The sequence below is a fragment of the Dama dama genome, chromosome 9 (assembly GCF_033118175.1).
Source record: "Dama dama isolate Ldn47 chromosome 9, ASM3311817v1, whole genome shotgun sequence".
NCBI lineage: Eukaryota > Metazoa > Chordata > Mammalia > Artiodactyla > Cervidae > Dama > Dama dama.
In genome coordinates, this window is record NC_083689.1 from 28,214,430 (window position 1) to 28,236,093 (window position 21,664).

Here is a 21,664-nt window from a genome sequence, read left to right on the forward strand (position 1 = left end):
ACAAGATTTCCTAGGTTCAGCTCTCCGATCCACTCATCCTCCTCAATGGCCTCCTCCAACGCACTTGCTATTTGTGCTAAGCTGACTTGTTAGCAACTTGTATTTCCAAGATTTCTATCAGAGCACATCTCATTCTGACAATTGTGAATGGTTTCTGTGATCTGCCTGATTGTACATCTGTGGTCCTTGGCAGAAAGGCAGCTTTGTCCATCATACACATGTCCCACATGAAATTATTCCAGACATGTTTACTGTCTACATATTACCTTTTCAATGAATGTAGTTTATTTTAGTAACAGAGGTCCAGAAACGGAGCAAGGAAAGGAGGGTTTTGGCTCTGGTCCAGCACCCATATGGGAAAGCTAGGATGACACCTCACCTCCCTAAATTAGTTTTCTCTACAGTAAAACACAAGTATTGACTCAATACCTTCCCTTTCTTAGTTTAAATACCATGGAAGTTTTTCATCACAAAGGGTAAAACGTGTCTTCCTTGGTACATATGACTGAGTGCTAAAATATAATCCCTGTAAGCCCCACTACTGATGTCATACGAATTCTTAAGCGTTATTCCCAGAGTATCTGTTCTACCTCATGGTGGCTGGAACTCCCTCTTCCCAAGATGTCTAGTTACTTCTGGATTTCTTTTCCACTAAGGCCTGTGGTCCAACAGTGCATCTTTTGGAGCGAGAGAAATTACGTTAAGTATTTAGCTTCACTTCAGAAACCACTGCCTATGAATACTTTGGGCTATCAAATTTGGCCTATAATTTGAATACTTTCCATTTCATTCTTTCAAGCAATCTATTTTAAGTTTAAAAATTACATCAACTGATCAGATTTGTAAAAAAAAAAAAAAAGACCCACACATCACACTGACTGTCAATTTGAGACTATATTCCCAACATTAAGATGTCAGGTAAAAAAAAAAAAAAAAAAATTCCAGAGTGGTAAATCCTATTAATTTTAAGTACTTGTTAAATAGTGGAAATATTTGTGTTTGTATCTAATTGTTTTCATCTAGATGACTGGCTTTAATTAAACAATTCTCAAATTTCAGGACAAGACGGAAGTTCACTTTATTTTTAAAGGATGAACATTTCCAATAAAGGCAATCTTTACAGCAGTTCAGGTTAGAGACTCAGGAACATTGCCATTCAACAAGAGAAAAACATCAAGAGTAAAAAGGAAAGTGTTTCTACTCAAACAAAACTTATGTCCTTAGCTAATTCAATTAACTTCTCAAACCCTTAGTTTTCACATCTGTCAAGGAGGATATTATTAAATTCAATTCATGCACAGTTATTGAGGGGATAAAATGTGAGCTTAGAACAATTAGACATGTGTTACACTCTGTAAAAATGCAAGGGCTATAGTTAAAGCATACAGTTAAGATCTGGGATGAGAATCAGTGACATAGTTTTGATCCCATTTAAGGCAAATCATCTACCCATCTGGGCCTCAGATTCATCATCTATAAAAGAGGGAGCTACATTCAACAATGTAACTTTTCTATCAACGATGGAATCTTATGTTGAACAACTGCAAGCTGGGTAAACTTATTTGATAAATGTGTGAGGCTGAGTGAAATGAGTGTCTTAGTCTCACATAGCCTGCCAAAGGCAGAATTTAATCCAGTGGGCCAAGCAACCTGCTAAGCTCTGAATTAAAAACATATTTAAAATGCTCTTTCATCAATAAAACTTCATAATAAAACAAACAAAACTCTTTGAGGAATAAGAAATACAAAGTACATCAATCTGTGATGAGTTTACAAAACCAATCTCTAGTGTTTCATTAGCGAGTACAGATGTTTTCTTGCTTTTTGACCCCAGCACATTTTTTCAACATGATAACGTATGTCTCCACTGTCCTGTGTCTCCATGACACAGACAATAAACACAATTTGGCACAATAATTTAAACAGTCCATGCAAAACCCACTACTTGGATGTAACCTCTATTTTTATAGCAAATTACAGGAAATATGGGGAGATATATATATATATATATATATATATATATATATATATATATATATATACACACACACATAAATATATGCACACATATTATTTACTCATCAATTTATAAATTCATATTCATCTGTTTAATTTGCTTTAAGAAACTCTTAAGGGAAAACAGCACAAACATTTACTCAGAGACACATTTTAGCATCTATGATTAGGATGGTATTTTTATAACTAACAGATTAACAAAATACTAATAAGTAACATCTAAGGTCAAGGTGCTTTCACAGGGCAAAAGAAAACTATCAGGATTCTGATTTCTGGGCAAACTTCTTACGCCCTGACAGATGAACTCCTGCTAATATTTAACATCCTTCCTGAATTGCATTTAGTGGATGAAAAGTTCTGTGCTAACCTCCCAGGAGGAAGTAGAACATCTACTTCTATCTGAGAACTTAATGTCAGCAGCTAAGAAAGGTAAATTTGAGAGCATATCACCGAGCACTTGGTGGCCCTAGTACCAGAGGACAGTAAATATGACAAGTCCCTAAACAGAGGAGTCAGGGAGCAGAGGTGAGGGACCACTCACAATTTGAGTCTACTTCACAATTTAATCCCAAGTCAGGTCATGACTGTGTGGTCCGATTCTGGGTCGGGAAGATCCGCTGGAAAAGAGATAGGCTACCCACTCCAGTATTCTTGGGCTTCCCTTTAGGTTCAGCTGGTAAAAAATCCGCCTGCAATGTGGGAGACCTGGGTTCCATCCCTGGGTTGTGAAGATCCCCTGGAGAAGGGAAAGGCTACCCACTCTAGTATCCTGGCCTGGAGAATTCCATGGACTGTATAGTCCATAGGGTCGCAAAGAGTTGGACACGACTGAGCCACTTTCACTTTTTCACTTTCATGCTTTAAGTGTCACCACTTAAGGAGATTTTAGATACATATTTTAAATTGTCAACTAAAGATCATTTGCATATATATATTTAGGAATCTTTCCACACTGAGAAATTTTAATTTTTGTGTATTCTTCTTGATGCAGAATACAAAGAAAATTTTCCCTGTTACTGAAAAGCCAAAAATTCTCTTTTGCAGTAATACTTCCAATTGAAAGACATTTTTAGAGAAATAATATAATGGTCCCTCAGGTTAGTATTTGTCAAACAAAGGTATTTGGAAGCCTACTAAGTCTGGAAGATGTTTCCCCTTGAGCATGGAGAGCTCAAGTTTGATTTGACAAAGACGTAACTAGGAAGTCCTGCAAAGAACACAACTGTCGATGCTGAAGGTGACCTTGCCATTTCGATTCAGTCTGAATTAGATTCGGGAAAAAACAGAAACAACCCCCTGCAGGTAGACCTTCAAGAAATGTCCAGCATAAAATTGTGCAGAAGACTTAGAATGCCTTCTACTGCTACTTCTACTACAGTAATGGGATAGCAGAGAGTTAGGCTAAGAGGCAAAGTTTCTTTGGAGACAATTCAATAGCCTTACTGGGACATAAGCTTCAAGCTCCCTGGCACTTACTCTGTGTTTCCCTGTATGTGGCTACTGCCATCAGAACCACTGGAGACAACTTGATAAAAAAAACAAAAAACAAAAAACGAAGGCCTGGCCCCATCCCAGACTTACCAGATCACAATTCCTTGGTCAGGGGTCTGAAAATATGATTTACATTAAGCTCCCCAGGTCATTCTGATGTACAAAGAGATTAAGAGCTACCACTCAGTTTTAAAAGATACTTAGGAAGGATCACCTGTTCCTGGATAATCCCATTTCTTCCTCCCCACTATAGCTAAGATATAGGGTATACTGAAAATGGCAACAAGGTTAGATACAACTCGGGACTATGCAATGATCCAGGGGCATCAGTGGTGAAAAAAACATCTCCATAGCTTCTTCATTTGTTTTCTCATTCTTGAAATTCTCAAAACTCTTCATTGTCAGAAGAAGTTCGGGAAAATGATGTCTAGAAAGTCTAGTATAAGCTTGACAATGATGGTTGGTAATAAAGTTAATATATATTCATACAGTCTTATATTCAGCTAAGGCCTCTGTGGCCCAATTCAATATACAACATCTCAAAACACTTAAGACAGCAGAAAACTAGTCAAAGTATATGAACCTACTAAGATACTTAAAAAGAACAAACGTTCACCTTTTTAACTAGAATAAATTAGGTAACCTATATTTCTGATAAAGTACATTCACTGGAGAAGCCTGGAGAAGTATATAAACAAAATATATTTTGTAAAAACTATAAAACTAAAAAACTAACTATAAAAACTAAATATATTAAATAGCCTCAACTAGAATGTAAGCTCTAGAAGCAGGAAATTTTGCTTCAGTCTTTGCTATATATATACAGTTCTTTGAGTAGGTTCTGGCACTCAAATTGGCTATTTGGTATTTAATATGGTTGAAAAGAAAATGGTAACTATTGATATTTTCACAAATATCCATCTAAGTCTCTTTTCCCATAAGCAACAAATACCCATTTATTTATGTATCCCTTACTGTTTCACTCCCTAGAACTTACTAGAATTTAAAGAATATGTCTATACATATATTTTTAAATTTACCATCTACCCTCTGAAAATGTAACTGTATGTAACTTTTGTATGTAATTATGTAATTTGTATGTAATTGTATATAATTTTTGCTGATTATATACCAAGCTGTACCAGATTGTCTGTGTGTGTGCTTGCTTTTCCAAGTACTGTGCACAAAAATTACTTCCTATTTTCACTTACTTTTTTATGGTGATTTTTCATGCTGTGATAATTTGCATTCTTTTTTGGTAAACACCTGGCAATTTCCTATTTGCCCATATTCCTAATATTAAAGAAAGAGCTGCCAGTTTAAACAACTGCTAACAAGTCTTTACATTAAAAAGTATAAGTTCTTTTCAAGTATATGTTGCAGAATTTTCCCAAGCTGATGTTTGCTTTTTAATACTACAGAGTTCTGTCCAACATAAGATTTCACTTATTTTGTGGTCACATTTTTTGGTATTTTATGATTTTTATCAATGCTGAGATAAGCTTAATCAAACATGCCTATCTGCTCATTAGGTACAGAGGGTCATTAGAATTCAATTTGGTGAAGTGGTCTTTAGTTTGGAAAATGTGACCTGACTTATGATATCAAACTTGAATAAATGAATAAAGTTATGCTGTAACTTCTAAATTATGAGAAGCACAAGTGATAAGCATGCATATTTGGAATACTTTTAACAATGTGGTCCTTAAATAATCTTATCATCATTCTCTCTTCCTTAAGATTGAATGAGGTAAGCTTCGAAAATAGTCATTCATCCTCTGGCCTTAGTGGGCATTTTTTTCGAATTTCCCTTATTGATGGATATTCTCAGCCTCTGACTTTGACACAATGGATGACCTTTCCATGTAAGCCCACACTACTTTGTCTTTTAACTTCCAAGTATGTTTCCTTGAGAGATCACAAACAGTGTAATTAGAGGTTATAAGTATAACCTTACATTTCCCTGAAATTAGCAGCTACCCTGGTCTGTCCTTGTTTTAGGAATGACAGTAAAATTGGCTATCATGAGAATGCAACTGAATTCAGTTCAGTTTTCTTTTTAAAGTACAAAAGAATTATCTCTGTGTTGCTTTGAAAATGACCTAGAAAAAGGTCCAATTCAGAATCCTGAAAATTCAGTTTGGTTTTAATATTAATATTTTGGTGAAATAATGCATATAAGTGAATAATTTGTTATAAAATTTGCACAATTGTCTCAGAATATTACTCCTAAATTTCATATAAAGTTGGTTTTTAATAATCTGAGCTCAAAGAAATCACTAGAAAACACTGGGAAGAAATGCACCACTGTATCATGCCTTTGCCCAAAGTTTTTATCTGATTAAATTTACTGTTTCCTAGCATTCCCTAAACTGATGTGGTATCTAATTCAATCTTTTTATAAAGGAGCATTTCTGAATGGCTAAACTTAAACTAGCAGGAATTATGGATAAGTCTCACTTTTGAATTCTTAGATGAATTAGAAATTCCCTCATGAATAGACAAGAGTCTTAAGGTACGGTAATTTCAAATTATCTCTTTGATAATTCAGAATCCTTCTGCCATGTAGAACATACACATTCATACAAATCAATGTTGAAAAGTTAAATCTGCAGAGAGGAGGATGGCTAGAGACAGAACACAAACAGGAGAAAGAAAAATGAGCTCTGCTAGCCCTATTTTAGTCAGACTTTTGACTATTTATAATAAAGGGAAGTAAAAAGATGAGAAAGAACCACCAAATACCAACAATTTGGTCCGCAAAACTCTCAGCAGAGCTCTGAAGTCACTCATGTCCTCTCCCCACACCCCCTCCCCATGACTGCCTCAGCCTAGCCTCAGTTTCCACAGGGCAGAGGGAAGCACAGAATCCAAATATTCCAATTATGCATTTATACAGAATACAGATAAGTAGTGTAAAATCCTCTCAGGAATTTGTATCAAATACTTTACACTTCTTATTGCTAAACAGAGTAGGCACACCAATTAAAAATGGTTTTCTGATTTACAAATTTGCATTTTGCTAAAACTGTAATGAGCCCTCATTTTTCATACCTCCGATCAGCTTATCTGTATGTGAGTCCACCAGGTCTTTGAGCTTTGGTTACCAAATAAACAACATCCCCTCAAAACTCGGAGGGAAAATCAACAGCCTTGATCTGGCCTTGTTAGGAAGACATGAAAGCCCACTGAACAGATCACTGGGGAGGAGATGAGTCTGCATTTCAGTATCTCATCCCTAAAGGAAATTGGATGAGTTCATTTCTAAGGTTGCATGTACTGAAAACTTCTTTAATTTCTAATTAAGCATTCACTATTTCTCAGTGTATTTCACCATCTAGGTTTATAATAATCACATAAAAAATACATGCCTTTCCACAAACAAGAACAGAACAGAGAGCCAGGGGGAAAATAGAAACCTGTTATTAAAACAGATTCCAAAAGGAATGCTGAAAATGCTGGATCTCCTTTCACTTGAGCAATTACCATTTTCTTCAAATGGTATCTAGATAACATGATCCATTTTTATAAAATGAAAGCTGGGATACCATCATAATTTAAGCCCCACAAGAGCAGGAGCTTCACTTTTCTGTAAATGAAGACTTACATGGAAGATTAATAAACGAAGAGATGAGCAGCTCTGGACAAAGCCGTGTTAGGAGCCTTATTCCCACATCGTACCCCAAGGGGGCGCCATACAGCTTCCAATGCAGGTGTTCGCTGACGAGGCTCTAAGAGTGCATGCCCTGAGGCATAGATGTTTTCAGCCCTCCGAGCAGTCAAGCATTTCAGTCTGTTGCCTCTCCTGGACTGATTTTATTGGTTTACCCTGAAGTACTTCAGAAATGTTAGTTTTTACTTGCATTGTGCTAGAAAGATTGAAAACCACTTAGCACATAACAAACTAGCCAGTTAAACTTGAGTAACAGGTGTGACCTGTTGCTGCTGACAGAACCTTAGTGTGGATCTTAAAGTACAGGTGATTGTAGGACCACCCACCTGAATTTGCCAGCCAGCCTGCCCCACAAGGCCAAATAAACTGAACTGCTCAATTCAATTGCCTACTTTTCCCAGGGAGGTAAAAAAAACAAAACAAAACAAAAAAACCCTTAATTTTCACAGAACATCATTTGGCTTATTGGAGTACTTCTGGTTCTTTGTGATAAGCCTTGTCATCTGCATAAGAAAAGGTAGCTACTTTTCTATTTTTTGACTGGAAGGCATGCAACTAGTTCATTAAGGGGGGTGAGGGGTGGAAACACCATAATTTGAGTACAAGTAATAGAAATTGGAGACAAGGTCTTTGATATTATACACCACTTGAGGTGGGTATCTTTCATCAGACCTGTCCTGTCAGATCAGACTTTCAGAAGGTTCAGATTAGACTTTCAGATTAGACTATTCAGAGTTGAGACTGTACTAAGTACTTTATAAACATTATATAAGGTTCTCATAAGTAAAAAAAAAAAAAAAAAATTTTTTTTAGACACTAAAAAAACTGGAGTTCACAGGACTAAGTGACAAAATTTGATTTATTCCAGGTGACCTCTAAGTCCTAACAGGTAAGACACCTGGTTGGTTGATCCATTCCAGTTGCTTACTGTGGGCCTCTGACTAAAAACACATACCCTTCCCCATCAGAATTCTGAGCTCTGTGAAAGTACAGTAAATGTAGATGCAAGGTCCCCAGATGACTTTGCTGTGTAGACTGATAACCAAAGTGAAGAGCTGCCTGTTTACCAACTAGGGCAGACTAATTCTTAAGTCCATCTTCAAGCATTCATGCATGTTCAGATGCTCAATCATGGCCAATTCTGCATGACCCCACGGACTATAGTTCACCAAGCTCCTCTGTCCGTGGGATTTCCCAGCCTAAGAATACTGGAGTGAGTTGTTATTTCCTCTTCTAGAGAATCTTCCAACCCAGAGATCAAACCCACATCTCTTGAGTCTCCTGCATTGCAGGTGGATTCTTTACCAAGAGTGGCAGCTTAATATCAATAATCAGAATCAGACCTAGTTATAATAGCTAACACTTTTGGAAGCAGGCAAAATTATCCCACTTCCTTCTTCAATATTACCATCAGATGACTCCATACAAGAAAGATGTATTGGGTGAAGACAGTTTCCTAGAATTTCAAAATTAAAAACAAACTGAATGACAGGAGTTATTTTCACCCCAGTCTGGCAGCATATTAGATTCACTTTGGGACAATTTTTTTAAAATACTGATTCTAGGATTTTAATCAGAGATCAGTTAAATCAGAATTTCCAATGACAGGCCTGAATATCAGCATCTTTTTAAACTCCCTGATGATTTTAATGTGGAGCTGTGATTTAAGAACCCCTGTCCTTAAGGCTTTAGAGTGAAGTTCAACCTGTCATCTGACTATGAGGCAATGCTCCTCTAACTTTAGCCTGCATAGAACCACCTGGGAATTCTGGTAAATCACAGATTATGTTCTGGTAGTACCAGCATGAGACTTGAAAGCCTCTATTTCCCATACGTATGATGGTGATGATTTGAGGGGCTCACTGAGCAGCAAAGTCTTAGAGCACTTGGTTCTCAAACTTGGTTGCACATGTACCAGGCCTACCTGTCCCATTTCATTTACTTGTATTGCCTGCCTCATCCCATGGGCAATCAGGTCTGAGCACTCTGGGTTACGAAATGCCTACTGCACTGACTCTAGGTCACCTGGCACAACTAGCAACACCCCAGCAGAGCTGTCTTTAATCAACACATAAAATAAGTCATTGGCCTACTCAGTTGTGCTGGTGTATTGTGAGCTGTCCTTCCCCATGGCTGGTATTTAGGAATATTCAGAGCCACAGAGTTAGTGGGAGAGCCCATTAAAACAGGGTTCATTCATTCTACCTCCCAGTTGCAGATTCTTAACCTGTCAGTGTAAGGATAATAGGAATAACCTGACAAGGGTATGGGTATTAGTTAAGTCACAGCATCTAGCCAACTACGTGGCTTTTATGGGGCTTCCCTGGTAGCTCAATTGGTAAAGAATCCACCCGCAATGCAGGAGACCTGGGTTCGATCCCTGATGTTGGGATAGACGCCCCCCCCCCCTCAGAAAAGGGAAAGGCTACCCACTCCAGTATGCTGGCCTGGAGAATTCCATGACTGTATAGTCCATGGAGTCCCAAAGAGTTGGACATGACTGCGTGACTGTTACTTCACTTTTCAAGCTGCTATTCCCACCCATTTTGTACCTATGCCCTTCACAGGTGCTGGGCATGCCCACTGCAAGTTGGGCAGCTCTTTTTAGGCAACTAGACTAAGCTCCTTCAAGAGACAATGAAGCTTGGAGTAAAATGCCCTAACTTGTTAAAGGCCAGAAAATGTTACAATTAAACCAAACCGTAGTATATATCATGACATACTACAATGCAATTATATCTATTGGACTTCCCTGGTGGCTCAGTGGTAAAGAGCCAATGCAGGAGACACGGGTTTGATCCCTAGTCCAGGAAGACCCCCTGGAGAAGGACATGGTAACCCACTCCAGTATTCTTGCCTGGGAAATCCCATGGACAGAGGGGCCTGGCAGGCTACAGTCCATGGGGTTGCAAAGAGTCGGACACGACTTGGTGACTCAGCAACAATTATATCTATTAAACCAAACCAACCAACCCAAAGCCAAAGCAACAAATTGTACCACAAAGAATGAAAATAAAAAGGCTCAAGGCTCTGGACTTAAAAAGACTTAGCCCATCTGGGAAGAATTAGTCTTCCAGCATTCCCTAATTGTGTTCAGGACTTCATCTTTGTACTAACCACCCTGTGTGGCCTGTTTAGTCTCTCACTAGACTGCATTCCTTCAGAACAACAGCTCTCTCTTCTCAGGACATTCCCCCACAGGGAGGCTTTCACAGGGTAGGTATTCAATAAAACTGTACCGAAAGAACAAATAAAATAAACCCATATGTACTCACTCCAGAAAACTCTTGGTGGCCATGGTTTGCTTGCATTCTATTTCTTATGTGTTAAAATACTTCAAAACCTATTTGGCTGGTCAATAAATGACAGAAAAGCTTTCGCCAGAGGATGTTAATATAAACAAACCCTATGCACCGGAACATCTTTCCACATTCCAAGTAGCCAAAAACTCAATTGTAGAGTTTTGTGTACAATTTACATTTTAATAGTGATTCCATGATTAATTTTTCCAGAACTATTTTGCAAGTTAAGGTGGATTCAAATCATTTAACATCATCCCAACAATCACTTACAAATTTAGGAGTTCTTCCAATAGAGCAGAATTTTTCAAGGGGTCAAGAGTAGATGCTTAACCTATTTTTGAGAAGTTTCAACCATCCAAACTGATCTTAATACTCTTCATCAAAATTTGTGAATTCACAGAATCTACTCCAATATCTAAAATAGAAATCTATGAAGTGTTTCACAAAACTGAGCGACAAGCTCTCGTTCATTTGTTCTTTAAAAAAAAAATTCTCAACCAATGCATTCAATCTAAAGTCTCTAAGCTGGTCCAGACATCCCATAAAGATGATAATTTTTTTTTTAAATGAATGCCTTTATGCCTCATCACAATCACTGGATTTCTCTTTTATGTTTGTCAGAGAAAAAGAAAACGAGGTTAACATTTATTGGTCATACCTTTATAATTGCGTTTGCATTTTCTAAGATGTGTCCTTTAAAATTGTAAAGGGCATCCTTGACTGAACCAATACAATGATTCATCTTCTCTCCTAAGAATCCATTTAACACTTGAGGGCAATCAACCATACTGTGTTTCTGTGGCTTGTATTTGTAAAACTTCTGAGGCTCCTTTTTTAGCCTTAGGCAACCTGGTCAGTCTTCCTTTAGATGAAAGTTTCCAAGAAAGTATAACAATAGTATCTAGATGAAAGGGTAGGTGTTTTTGGTTATCTCATCCAACTTCATTTCTATACATGAGAACCTAGAGTTGTCTCAGAAAGGCTTGTGGAAGGCTGCCACAGAGAGCAAAGACAAGGACCAGAGTCCTATCCCACCACCCTCTCCATTAAGTCCATCACACTGTCTGCTGGGAGGTACGCCCTCTTTGGAGTGCTTGTACTCCTCCGGGTCTGGCTGGTCATGCCACAGCTTCAAGGCACCCAGACCACTTCTCAGCCTTGTTTGTGCAGCCAGTGACCTCGAGTAATGAAGTTTAACAGCTCTTTTTGGACAAAAAGCAGGCTTGCTTACTGTCTGCTATAAAAGTTCAGCGTAAATCCCCTGAGTGCATGGAATTCATCTGGCACCTCCTGCATCACCTCAGGGGACTTATGTGCAAAGAGAACCAAAGCAAGGATGCTACTGATCACACTGCTCTGTCTCTGAGCCAGGAATGCCGTGTCTTCTGCCAGCATAAATGAAATAGGAGCACTCTTATTTACTAGCTTTTAAGAAGTACACAATCAAATCCCAAGCCTGACACTAATTTTAGCTTGAAAATTCAAGTTTACAGTTATTATAGCAAATGATTTAATTAGATTTATTCAGAACATCTGAGATTGGTCAATATACAAAGAAAATAAGGGTGACAGTATATATGCATTCCCATTCCTCAAAAGTTTTTATGCTAATTTTGGCCCTAGACTTTTTTGTCAAAGCTAACTAAAATACTCAGGTATTTATGAGGCAGATTTAGTTTTAGCTAAGTACAGTCATTTTGTAAGTAAAATATGCAGAAAATAGTATGTCAAAGTAATATTCACCACAGATTATTAAGCTTCTATTTATCTCTGGAAAATCTGAATACAGAGGTTGGATGAGTTGACAAAATTTCTAAGAAATTACTTTTTTGAATGCACAGCTAAATCAATTTAGTTAATATTTAAAGGAAGATTAAAGAGAGCAAGATGGCTGGCATATAACGGAACTCTCTTTCTCAATGAACTCTCTAAAGAAGTAAATATTTTAAAATATTTAGTCTTCAACAAAAACTATTCATAGCAAAGAGCATAGATAAAGTTGCCTATATATATTAAAACAACATCAACAACTTGGGAGTAAAGAATTCCCATTTGGCACCTGTGCTTTCTGCACCACCATGACTTGCTCAGAGAGGCTTCCCTAGCATGATACCTGGCTCTCAAGACAGCAAGAGGGAATACAGCGTAGTAGTTATGACACTTGCATCAGTTTCTAAATTCCAGGCTAAAATCTGCATTTTAAAGTCTCAGCCTTCTCACTTCTAAACAAATTGGATGACCTTGGGCAAGTTACTTATTTAGTTAGTTCTTCAATTACATCATTGGGTTGTTAACGAGGACTGAGTTAACAGATATTGAAGACATAGATACCTGGCACATTTCCTAGTATGATGGACGCTCAAATGTTAAATGTGATTCACTTTAAAATCTGAAGTATAGAATGAAGACCCTTACCCATGGTGTAGTTCCATTCAATCTTTTCATCATACACATAAGACACTTGCCCCAAGTGTTAAAGCTATTAAGAATGAAGCTGGGTCTGCCATTTCAAAGCTTCCATTATACAACATACTATTACGTAAATACACAAATACATGTGTTTATGCCTTTATGCTTTAAATGTGTTCTCCAATATTTAAAGGAAATCCTCCATTCTTCTCTCTCCTGCCAACATGTCCAACCTTTTTTAATATGGAAAGAAAGATATGATAGACACACACAGAGAATGTTACATCTAAACCATGTTGTCTATCTGCAGGAATGAATTGTTGAAATCCATTATGGACCTCATAGGACAAAGAATATTTAAGTTTTGCCAAATTCCCCAAAAGCAAAAAACCACTTACTGTATATAAACGATATAACCAAAAAGATGCTAACATTTGAGTAACAGCTAACAGTTTACACCTGCCTTCTTTGTATGTTTCTGTATTCTTTCCAAGGTCTTAATTTCTTGGAAAAATCCCCACATTTCCAACACTTACAAAGCATTCCACATTTTTAGTTAGGGCTGCCAAACAGGCTATTTTGTGAAAGCACAATATGCATTTTCCAGAAGCCCAATTCAAAGCCGCATGTATCCAAAATACATTAAGAATAAGTATTTGTGTATTAACCATAGGTTCTGAGACACATTACTTTTCATTTCTTCCATTTACTGTCTCAAGTGGGAGGAACAATTTAACAAGAAAACAGCTCCGAAAACAATGAACAAATCTGAAGCCAAGGGACTTTTACAGTTGAGTAGTGAAATATACTGTGAAACCAACAATTATATCAAGAAATGAAGCCTCATATATGACAGGTATGCTCTAAGTTGACTATTTTCTGCAGTGAAAAATACAAAAAGCTAGCCATACAATGGAAAATGCTATATAATTAACACAATGGACATACACTTTCCTTCCCACCCCACTATTCTGGAAACAAACTAATAGAAGCTAATGGGAATGTAGAGATTTATATTTATTCTCTTGAAATTCCCACTTAGATCCTTCCTCTTTTTCCTTCATATAAAGATGATTGCAAATCAAACACAACAACAAAAAAACAAGTATATTAGTTTTCTACTGCTGGATAATGAATTATGCCTAATTTAGCTTAAAACAAGAGAAGCTTATTAACTCACAGTTCTATAGAAGTCCTGGCACAGCATGGCAGCCATCTCTGCTGAGTCTCACTAGGCAGAAATCAAGATGCTAGGGGTCTTGCCTGCATGCTTACTTGGGGTCTGAGGGAAAACCTGCTTGCAAATTCACTCAGGTTATTTGCTAAACTGGGTTCCTTGTGCTTGTACAACAGAGGTCCCCGTCTCCTTGCTGGGCTCCCCAGTCCTCGACTTTGTAATCACCAATAGAGAATCTCCCTCCACTGGAATCCCTCTCACATGCTGAATCGCTTTTGCCAGGAACAGTCCAACCCCTTTTACAAGCTCACCTCATTCAATCAAGAACACAAAGGCAGTCTCCCTACCTTAAGGTGAACTGATTTGAAACCTTAATTACTTGAGCAAGCTCTTTGCAGCTGAACAGAGATTAATTAGTATTCACCTGTCAGGGAGAAGGTGTGTGCACAACCAGAGTGGGAGCCTTGGAGTTCAGTTCAAAATCCTGTTTCCTACAACATGCAAATCAGGACAATAATAATCTCTTCAGTGGGAATTAACAGGTTATTTTACTTGAACATCATTTGGGACTTTAATGTCTTCTAAAAGTCAACTTTTGTTAAGATGTCTGCTATTTAGGCTTAAAAGATAAAAGCAATAGGAATTCTAAAAGCCAATTGCCATTATTTTATAAATCCATTCCCATCATATCAAAGTAATTGATATATCTCATTGTGGTATCTTATGGTGATTTTTCAGTTATTTTTAATCAGGAGTTGTTTGGTTGCTGAGTCGTGCCTGACTCTGTGACCGATGGACCGAGGCTCCTCTGTCCATGGGATTTCCCAACAAGAAAGACTGGAATGAGTTGCCATTTCCTACTCTGGGGGATCTTCCCGACCCAGGGATCAAACTTGCATCTCTTGCATTGGCAAATGGATTCTTTACCACTGAGCCACCTTAAACAGTGAAAATAATGCTCCATGGAGGATTAAGCGACATTAAGGATGTCAGAGTATGAACTTGTAGTTATTTGATGATGAATATAATGAAAACATTGTATCTCATTATCAGCCATTTTCCTGAATTAATTAAAAACCATCAGGAAAGAAGTAAGGCCAGACTGAAGAAAAGGCAGGGAAAGCTCTCAGCACGAGAAGTGGTCCTTGAGCTCTGAGCATTGTAAATGGTGCACAGCTTTACAAACTCTAAAACACAGCCTCTCCGTCGTTCTCCCCCTTTCCTTCTGATAGTCTTTAGATTATCAACTACAGTAAGGAAGTCCAGGTTGTAGAATTTTACAGCTGAACTGGACCTGCAAGATCATGATCTTTAAACTTTCACCCAGATCTAGAGTCGTATCTACCAAAAGAGAAAATATTCTTCCTAATTAGAGAAATATGGTAATTAAGTGGATAATATAGGGCATTTGGTTTCCTGGTTAAAACAAGTTGTTACTTTGGTTTTCAATTTTACATATTATTTCATGTTTTAAAGTTTCTCCATATATTTCAATAAATGATGTGTCTTGATCCTGTTTCTACCCTCCTTGCAATTCAATATACTGGACTCTTCTTTAGCTTATGTGCTCAAGGTCTTTAGTTACATCAGTTAAAAGAATTCTGTTACCCTACAAAATTGCAGACACTTCGAATTCAAAGACTAATGTATTAAAATTAATTCAGGTTTCCTACAATAATAAGGCTTTGTCACCTTGCTTGCATGATCAGCAAAGAAGGCAGAATTCACAATTATATTACTCTAAATATTACTTTAATGCTGTATTCACATTCCTGAAGCTCTGACATAATTCAATTCACATTTACTGAGAAGTTATAATATATCTGATTTTGTACCAGACTCTAAGCTTCTATGGGCATCTTTGTATCTTTAGCACATAGAACAATATTTAGATGTACTCAAAATAAGCTTTCAGAATGAGTATAGAATAAATGCCTAGGTCCTGCTTTCAGGAGCTTAGAATCTAGTGGGAAAGATGGGTTTTAGCCCAGTGAAACCCATTTCAGACTTCTCACCTACTGGCCTGGAAGATGCCACTTTATTATTATTTGTGTTATTTTAAACCTTAGTTTGTGGTAATTTAAAACAGCCATAGGAGACTGACGCAAGGTCACAGAATTGTTTTCAGCTGTGAAAAGGCTTCACTGGGGTGGTGTTCTAAGAGAAACGAAGAGCCAGGGCTCCATGGAGGAAAACAGGTGATGTCAGTTAAATCCTTGCTACTTATAAACTATGGTCCCTTTTGAGCAGTGCTGATGGGAATCGGCTCTTTCTTGGAAATGTAAAATGTCAGGCACAGAAGTAAGACCTGTTGAACCAGAGTCAGTATTTTAACAAGATCCCCAGGTGACTTGTATTCATGAGGAGCACTAGGTTAAATTTACTAAAAACTATTTTAAAACATGTAGAAATCTTTGAGTCTTCCTTTTTGACACACAAGTTTGCTGAGAAAAACAATTAAGTTTAACCATAAGAAGAATGCTAGATTGCTTTTGTTACATTGATTAAAACAAACAAAAAGAAAATTCTACTGCTTTTAAATAACTAAGAAGGCCCTTCAATAATATCCAGTTACTCCCATGGACAAAGAATTTTCCTTTTCAGAAAATATCCATGAGTTGAAAGATTACAAATGTAAAAATTTTATACCTTTAAATAAATATTCAAATCCCTGGAATAATAATCAAAGAGCCATGTTGTGGGGGACAAAATGATTTCATTCACATAATACATTTTCTTTAATTACTTTAATATAAAAGACAGAAATGTTTCATGTTTCACATAACATTAAAAAAAAGTTTTAAAACCCTATAATAAGTATTAAATGAAAATAAATTTATTGAATGGCAGTAATCACTACAAAATTAATACTACCAAATTATTACTGAGACTGTTTGCATTAACAGTAACTGGATGTTATGTGGAGAAAATATCAAACAAGAAGATGGATGTTTTAAAACTACATTTTATCCAGTCTTTATCTTTTTGCTAAATCTTGTGCATATTAGAAGATGTATTCAAGATGGTTATAAAGCTATTCAGCTAAAGTAATACTTCAAAGATCTTAAAAGAGCCCTCTATGAATGATATGACATTACTATCATTCCATCTGTTTACAAAATCAAAAATACAAGTAATAACCCAATGAGTCCTTCTAGGTAAAAGATTCAATTTAAAAAAGAGAACATTAACAGAGAATTAGTGATGGTGAACAGAACAAGAAAATCAACATAATTAAGAAAGATCTATAATTATCCAACATGACTTCGTCTGGTTAAACCAATGCAACTTAATAAATAACTTGGCTGCATTGTGAGTGAAAGGGTTAACAAGATCCAGAGTCCTGTTTTCAAATTCTCATATAATAATCCTACTTCAATCAACCTGTAAAGTAAAAGCACTGAATCCACATTAACATCATAACATACATCTTACAATGATACAAAAGTCAAACCGTTACTGGGAGATCTCAGTCCTTGTGACAGTAAGGAAAACTTCACAAGAGTGTGCACTTTTGAAAGTATGATCAGTGTATACGGTATAGACAAAACAGGCACCTCCATTATAATTTTTTTTTAATAAATAAAAGCACATTAACATAAAAAGAAGTTAAGCAGCACCTGAAGCCTTTGACATGTGTAACTAAATGCTGGTACCCAAACAGTCTAACTGGTTAAGTTTTACTAAGAGGCGCAAAAAAGGAGCCAATTTGTGACTTAACATTTTAATTCTACGAGAGACAAGAGCTTGTCTGGGCTTACAGTCCTGTCATGTGACAGTGAGTAGCACACCAGTCTCCACACGTCTTATACTTTGGAAAGCAGACCCGACTCTGGGGCACTCGCCTTAATTAGATTCTGAATTTCCTTGAATTTTGGATGGTCTTTATCAGCCACCAGCTGTAGCAGAACAGCCTCACTTGTAGTCACAATGATCCCAGTTCGAGCAAGACGCTTAAGGAAAAAGAAAAGATAAACACAAATCAAGAAATAAGCATGAGAATGAACACTATATTAAAACAGCAAAAAGCACAGTGAGACATGCTAGTGGCCTCTATCAAAACCATGGTGCTCAGCCATACTATCAAATTCAGTGATGAGGACAGAGTTCAAACCAGACATACCCGAAACCCATGAGGATGATTCTCAATATTATTAATATTAGCCCCAATTACTAACATTATAAGAAAAAGCAAGGAGGTAGCCAATATAAAGACTTAGATGTGCCGGAGACAGAAGGGATCACAGCGAAGGACTGTAAAACAGTGATTCTTAAATTCTTTTTCCCTCTCTCCAAATATCTGACATTAAACTGTATACCCTTTCTTAAACTGTATACCTACTTATATACCACACATAAAACACCGGCGGCAGAAAAGCCTCATGTGAGGTTAAGGAACATTCCCCTGAATGGTAACAGAACCACCACCCTTGCCACTATCACCAGCTTTTCAGAATCACAAACAAGAGTATAAAATTTAAGGTTGTACAGTTTCACTGACAGGTCAAAGAACATCCTTGCTACATTGTTCCAAGGAGGGAACAGAGAGAGTGTGTGCAGGAGGGATGAAGAGGGAAAAGGGAAGGAAGGCAAAGAAGAGAAAGCATAGAAAAGAGTGGGAGGGGGGACAGGAAGAGAATTCTAGAGTAGAGATCCATTTCCTGGATATATTTCTCAGAAACCCTAGGGGAAAAGGAGACCAGCTGTTTGTCATCCCATGAAACACCCACTCTAAGAGCCGTAGAAGAGGAGGTGTTTAGACACAATTCCTAAGCAAGTTAGAAAAAAACACATGAGTCAGTGTCGTGTTGTAAGGGGCATCACTTGAATAAACAGGACATCTCAATGGAGCCAACGCCCTCAAATGGCTGTAGATCCACAGGCCCAACCTTCCCACTGGCAGCCTCTTCCTTTTACTCCCCAAGGACCGAGAAGGGAGTATAAGCCATAGCCCACTTATCAGATAGCAAGTTCAGGTCTCAACCACCAGAAAGGAGGAGTGTGAGGAGAAGCTGATCACAAGTCTCGAGAAATTAAAAAAACAGCAGAGTCACAGAGGGAAGAGGAAGAAATAAGCAAGGCTGCCAGTGTCCTTCACATTGGGACAAATACCAGACAATGAGTTAATCTCTGAGTTTTTTAAAGACTTCTGGAGACTAATTTCCCCTCCTTGCTTTTCAGTAAACTCCTGACTGTCAAGTCAAAAGCCTTAGAAATCTCAAAGGACTGTGTGGTTGCTTCAGACAGGAGGGTGGGCAATAACTACAAGATGAGTTGTGTCTCAGGGCCCCGAACGTTCAGTCACCTAAACCCAGCTCTCTCCCTGGCTGGCCTGCCTTCCTTACTGTTCTGTTGAATCAATGGCTTTTCAATGAGTCAGCCTGAATCTGAATCATACTTTCAATGTCTGTGGAACTGCTTTCTGTATTCCAAAGTGCTAACGAAGGTCAGTTCTCAGTAATCTTCCTAGTTCTTTCATGAGGCAGGAAGATCAGAAAAGTCCTCCCAGGTCTGAGAAAGAAATGCAACGACCCAGCAAAGACTCAGCTTCTCACAGTGCTGTGCTGACCAGAACCGCGTCCACCCTAAGCCAACAGCTCTCAGGAATGCTAAGAGGCCAAGGCAGGGGCAAGCTGGAAACCAAGAGGCACACACACAAAAACATTTCAGTACACAGAAACCTACACAAAATTACCTAACTTCAACAATAAAGCATGGCCAATATTGAGCACATTCAAAAGTAACCAAGCCATAGGACTTCCCCAGAGGTCCAGCGGTTAAGACTATGCCTCCACTGCTGGGGGCACACGTTTCACTGCCTCAAGGTGTGGTCAAAAAAAAAAAAACCAAAAACAGTAATCAAGCCAAGAACCTGTGTTAGGGGAAGGCGTGGCTCATGCCTTTGCTAAGAATGCTAAGATCAGGCTAACACATCTTCCCATGGTGCCTGCCCAGCACCAGCTGGAAACGGTGGCTGAGCAGAAAGAACAGGGCACTTGATCCACACACAGGCAGCTTGCCACCCACCACCTTGAGCTGTGAGGGCACCTAAGACACCGGTCCCAAACTCACTTCATTGCCTGGCTTAAAAAAGGGACGATTAAAACTCCAGCTGTTTAATGCAAATGGGTACTTGGCTTAATAGACTTCCAGAGTTCTTCCCTTAGACTTACAAAGTCAGTCCAACTAGGCCAAAGGAAAAGAAAGGTTACTCTGACCCACAAACCTAAAAATACATGACAGTCTCCTAAAGGGCAGAGGAGGAAAAAAGAAAAAAAGACTCAACCCATTAAATTCCCAAACAACACTTAACAACTTCCCAGAAGTACAAGAACATCAAGTTCAAGAGAGGGTTTTATTCTGTCTTCTCCCACATTTACCCTGCAGTTATAAGTTGAAAGAAAAATGCCTGACATATGGTAGGTGCTCAAAACATTTTGAGGAGTAGAACACACACCACAGATCCCGGCAGAGAAGTTTTAATAACGGTAACGATAAATCTTATTAGTTTAACAATCTGAACAGGCAGGGTGGGGAGTCTCAGGACTGATCTCGAGTAGTTGTTTCTCAAGGGAAAGAGAAGAAGGGGAGCTGACCAGACCGCTGTTTTACTTTCATAGTCACAGAAGAAAAGAGGAAGCTGAACAACAGTCCCAAGGACTGAGGGACTAACTAAAACGCCTCCATAGAAACTTAAGACTGAGCGGAAAAGTCTGAAATGTGGAACATCTTCCCGCATCACCTCTCGACCCGCTTCTCTCCTCTCCGACCTCAGCACTGTAACCCCAACCAATGCCGGCTGTTCCGTGCAAGCTCAGTCGCTTCAGTCATGTTGTGATCCTATGGACTGTAGGCCACCAGGCTTCTCCGAATATTGGAGTGGGTTGTCATGCCCTCCTCGAGGGGATCTTCCCGACCTAGGAATCAAACCTGCGCCTCCTATGTCCTCTGCATTGCAGGCAGAAATCCACCCCAGCCCATATTTTTTCCTTCCCTCCTCAGAACTTCTCAAGACTAAGACCCTTTTGGGTCTTAGAAGCTGATATATGCTTATATATTTCTGATCGGAAGGAGCACATGAAGAAAATAAAGAGCTACAGTAAAAATAAAAGCAACAGCTAACACTCGAGTGTTTATTGTGTCAGACACTAAGTACTACCAATACATTATTTCATTTAATCCTCACAAAAATCCTCCCACGTAATGACTATTACTATTTCACTGCTGATAAAAAAATTAATCAGCTGACCTAAAAAAGGAATGGAAAATTTTACTCAAGGCAAGATGATAAGCATAACCTGGGAACAGCCCCTCAGAAAACTCTAAGAACAGTTCCACCCATCAGAAGTCAAAAGCACAGTTATGTAAGTTTTTTGAGACAGAGGGCTGTACATGAAATGATAAATTATTGACAGTTTATAGAATCCAGATCCAAGCGCCACTGTGGTGGGTCACATGACCCTTGAGACAATCAAGAAAGAGTATTATCTTTTAAGCAGCTGTCCACTCTTTACAGGTGAACAGGTATTTCTTTTGATGGGGAGATGTGCTTGCTTCATACTGTGTACACACAGTAGGGGGGAAAGAGGAAACCAA

General features: G+C 38.2%; 1 protein-coding gene across 3 annotated transcripts in view; it reads right to left on the bottom strand.

The window, feature by feature from the left end:
• Positions 1 to 1,053: 1,053 nt before the first annotated feature.
• The window catches only part of ISOC1 (isochorismatase domain containing 1), a 34,919-nt gene continuing 14,308 nt past the window's right edge, over positions 1,054 to 21,664 (bottom strand). For all 3 annotated transcript variants that reach the window (XM_061150856.1, XM_061150855.1, XM_061150854.1), the window contains one exon: positions 1,054 to 18,021. In XM_061150856.1, the coding sequence (XP_061006839.1) occupies positions 17,875 to 18,021 (147 nt within the window). In that variant the 3' untranslated portion in view covers positions 1,054 to 17,874. The remainder of the gene's footprint in view (positions 18,022 to 21,664) is intronic.